Genomic DNA, 2,963 nt, shown 5'->3' with positions numbered 1-2,963 from the left:
GTTAAAATATATAGGACTGACAACGGAACAGAATTCATTAATATACAAATGAATAATTTTTGTTATGAAAATGGTATCTTACATCAAACTTCATATGTTCATACCCCACAGCAAAATGGGTCATTGAAAGAAAACATAGACATCTATTAAATGTAGCTAGAACATTACTTTTTCAAGGAGGTTTTCCTCTCAAATTCTGGTCTGAATGTGTTCTAACTGCTGCTTATCTGATTAACAGGACCCCTTCGTCTGTTTTAAATGGAAAGTCTCCGTATGAACTAGTGTTTGGTTTTGCCCCTGTTTTAAGTCAACTTAGGGTGGTAGGGTGTCTTTGTTTTAGCACAGGGTAAAATAACTCTGATAAATTTGACATACATGCTGAAAAATGTATCATGATTGGATATTCAAATGAGAAAAAGGGGTATAAACTTTGGAGTCTTGATCAAAAGTTGATGTTTTATTCTAGGGATGTCAGGTTCTATGAAACCGTTTTTCCTTTTAAAGAAAAGAAAATGTCTATTGATCTTGATACCTTTTCTAAGGCTAATACCCTAAACTTTTTTGATTTATCTGATTTAAATTATACCCAAAACCCTAATGTTGACCAAACTCCCAATGATGAGAATATTCAAACAAGCACCTCATCAGGACATGGGTCTGAGCAGTCGACTGATTCAGGTGCTACGTTAGGGATGGCTGATAATCAGCAACCTAGTAGTGAAGAATCAGGACCAGACAGGGCTGAGCATGACACTGAGGGAGGAATTCAGGATCAACCAAGCACTACTCTTAGGAGATCTTCTAGAAATATCAAATTTCCTTCTAAACTTGATGATCTTGTGGTTGATGGTAAAGTTAAATATGGTCTAGAAAGGGTCCTAAATTATGCTAATTTATCCCCTGAAGGGATGTGCTTTGCTGCTATCCTTAACAAAAGCTGTGAACCAAAAAACTATTTTGAAACTAAAACTGATAGTAACTAGGTTAATGCTATGAACTTAGAAATAGAAGCATTACATAAAAATGACACATGGGAAATTGTTGATTTACCTCCTAATAGAAAAGCTATTGGATGTAAGTGGGTATATAAGATAAAGTACAAGTCTAATGGTGGAATAGAAAGATATAAAGCTAGACTTGTTGCTAAAGGGTTTAGTCAAAAAGAAGGCATTGACTTTTTTGACACCTTCTCACCAGTCGTAAAAATGGTCACTATTAGATGCGTTTTTCCATAGCTGTCCACTTTGACTGGGAAATATTTCAACTTGATATTAATAATGTTTTCCTTTATGGTGAGCTCAATGAAGAAGTTTATATGTGTTTGCCTGATGGTTACGATCAATCTAATGGGACTAAAGTTTGTAGATTAAAAAAGTCCCTTTATGGCTTAAAACAAGCGCCTAGGATGTGGAACGAAAAACTCGTTTCCGTTCTCCTAAATCGAGGTTTTGAACAAAGTAAGTGTGATCATTCCATGTTTACTATGACAAAAGATTCTAGTTTTATTATTCTTCTTGTCTACGTGGATGATATTATTATAACTGGTAGTTTTTCTAAACAGGTTAATGAAATCAAACTGTTACTAAAGTCCAAATTTTCAATAAAGGACTTAGGAAATCTACAATATTTTTTGGGTCTTGAGGTTGTTAAAAATACTGCTGGCCTATGCCTAACTCAAATAAAATATTGCTTGGACTTGCTTGTTGAATTTGGTATGACTAGTTGTAAACCAGTTAGTTACCCCATGGAACCCAATCATGTTTTAAACCATTTGTGTGAAAAAGATAATCAACCTTTAACGAACATAACTGTTTTTCAAAAACTGGTTGGAAAATTAATTTATCTTTCTCACACTAGACCGGACATTGCATATTATGTACATTATCTAAGTCAGTTTATGCATTCTCCGACTCAAGCTCACTTTAAAATTGCGATAAGGCTGTTACGATACCTAAAGGGTGCTCCTGGCAAAGGAATTCTATTTGAAAAAGGGGACTCTTTGGGAATGAAGGCCTTCTCTGATTCAGATTGGGCTAAATGTTTAGGGACTCGAAGGTCTATTACTGGGTTCTGTATTTTCTTAGGAAATAATCTAGTCTCATGGAAAAGCAAAAAGCAGTCCACCGTTTCTCGATCTTCTGCTGAAGTAGAGTATCGTTCGATGTGTGCTGCGACATGTGATGTTATGTGGATTTCCAACTTATTAAAGGAGTTAAAGGTCCATGTCAATCTGCCCATTCAGTTATACTGTGATAACACGGCTGCTATATCCATAGCAGCCAACCCCGTGTTTCATGAACGTACGAAACACTTCGAAATAGATCTTTATTTTTTAAGAGAAAAAATCTCTAAAGGCATTATTCAAACGATGTGAATCAAAACAGAGGACCAAGCTGCAGATATTCTCATGAAAGGCCTATCTACAGGTCCGCATGAAAAGGTTTGTTCTCTCCTTAACATCTTTGATTGTTTCAAGTATTGAATTGAGAGGGGGTGTTAAAATATATAAATCTTCTTTATTTTCAATTCAATACCTCATATCTTTTCCTTTTTTTTGTCCTGTGTTTCTTGTGAGATTCGGTTGGGCCTTTTTTCATTTCTTGGGCTGCTGCTTCGTGGGCTGCTGCTGGACATATCTTGGGCTCGTCCTAGGGTTCCTTGCCTATATCTTCCCTTCGCATCTCTGCTGGTGGATCATCCCCAAAAAGTAAAAGGTTGCAGTGCTATTAGATGCTCTCTAGAACATTCCAAAGGCTGTCGCTTTCTCTCCTTGTTCGAGTTCATCACGTTGTGCTGCTGATCAAGTTTGTTTGTGCAGAATCTTCGGTTGAAGACCTGCTACTTATTGATTGTTTGTAATCGGTGGTTCTTTTCACCGTGTTTGATATTTTTGTTAAGTTGCTGTACTTACAGTTGTGGTTATAAGATTATTTTCTTTTCACAGAAACCAAAAGGACTAGAAC

The 2,963-nt window shown here is 36.2% G+C and overlaps 1 protein-coding gene across 1 annotated transcript; it reads left to right on the top strand.

Annotated features, from left to right (window-relative positions):
- Window positions 1-1,219: 1,219 nt before the first annotated feature.
- Window positions 1,220-2,374, top strand: LOC110876550 (uncharacterized mitochondrial protein AtMg00810-like). The gene has a single exon (XM_022124720.1). It carries the CDS (start codon window positions 1,220-1,222, stop codon window positions 2,372-2,374), a length of 1,155 nt encoding a protein of 384 aa, XP_021980412.1.
- Window positions 2,375-2,963: the final 589 nt, after the last annotated feature.

Source organism: Helianthus annuus, chromosome 15 (genome assembly GCF_002127325.2).
Source record: "Helianthus annuus cultivar XRQ/B chromosome 15, HanXRQr2.0-SUNRISE, whole genome shotgun sequence".
Lineage (NCBI taxonomy): Eukaryota > Viridiplantae > Streptophyta > Magnoliopsida > Asterales > Asteraceae > Helianthus > Helianthus annuus.
This window is presented reverse-complemented; position numbering and strand designations above follow the sequence as displayed.

Bases quoted from the DNA above. Each gene is read 5' to 3' on its own strand.
- LOC110876550 (XM_022124720.1), top strand. From the start codon at position 1,220: ATGCGTTTTTCCATAGCTGTCCACTTTGACTGGGAAATATTTCAACTT.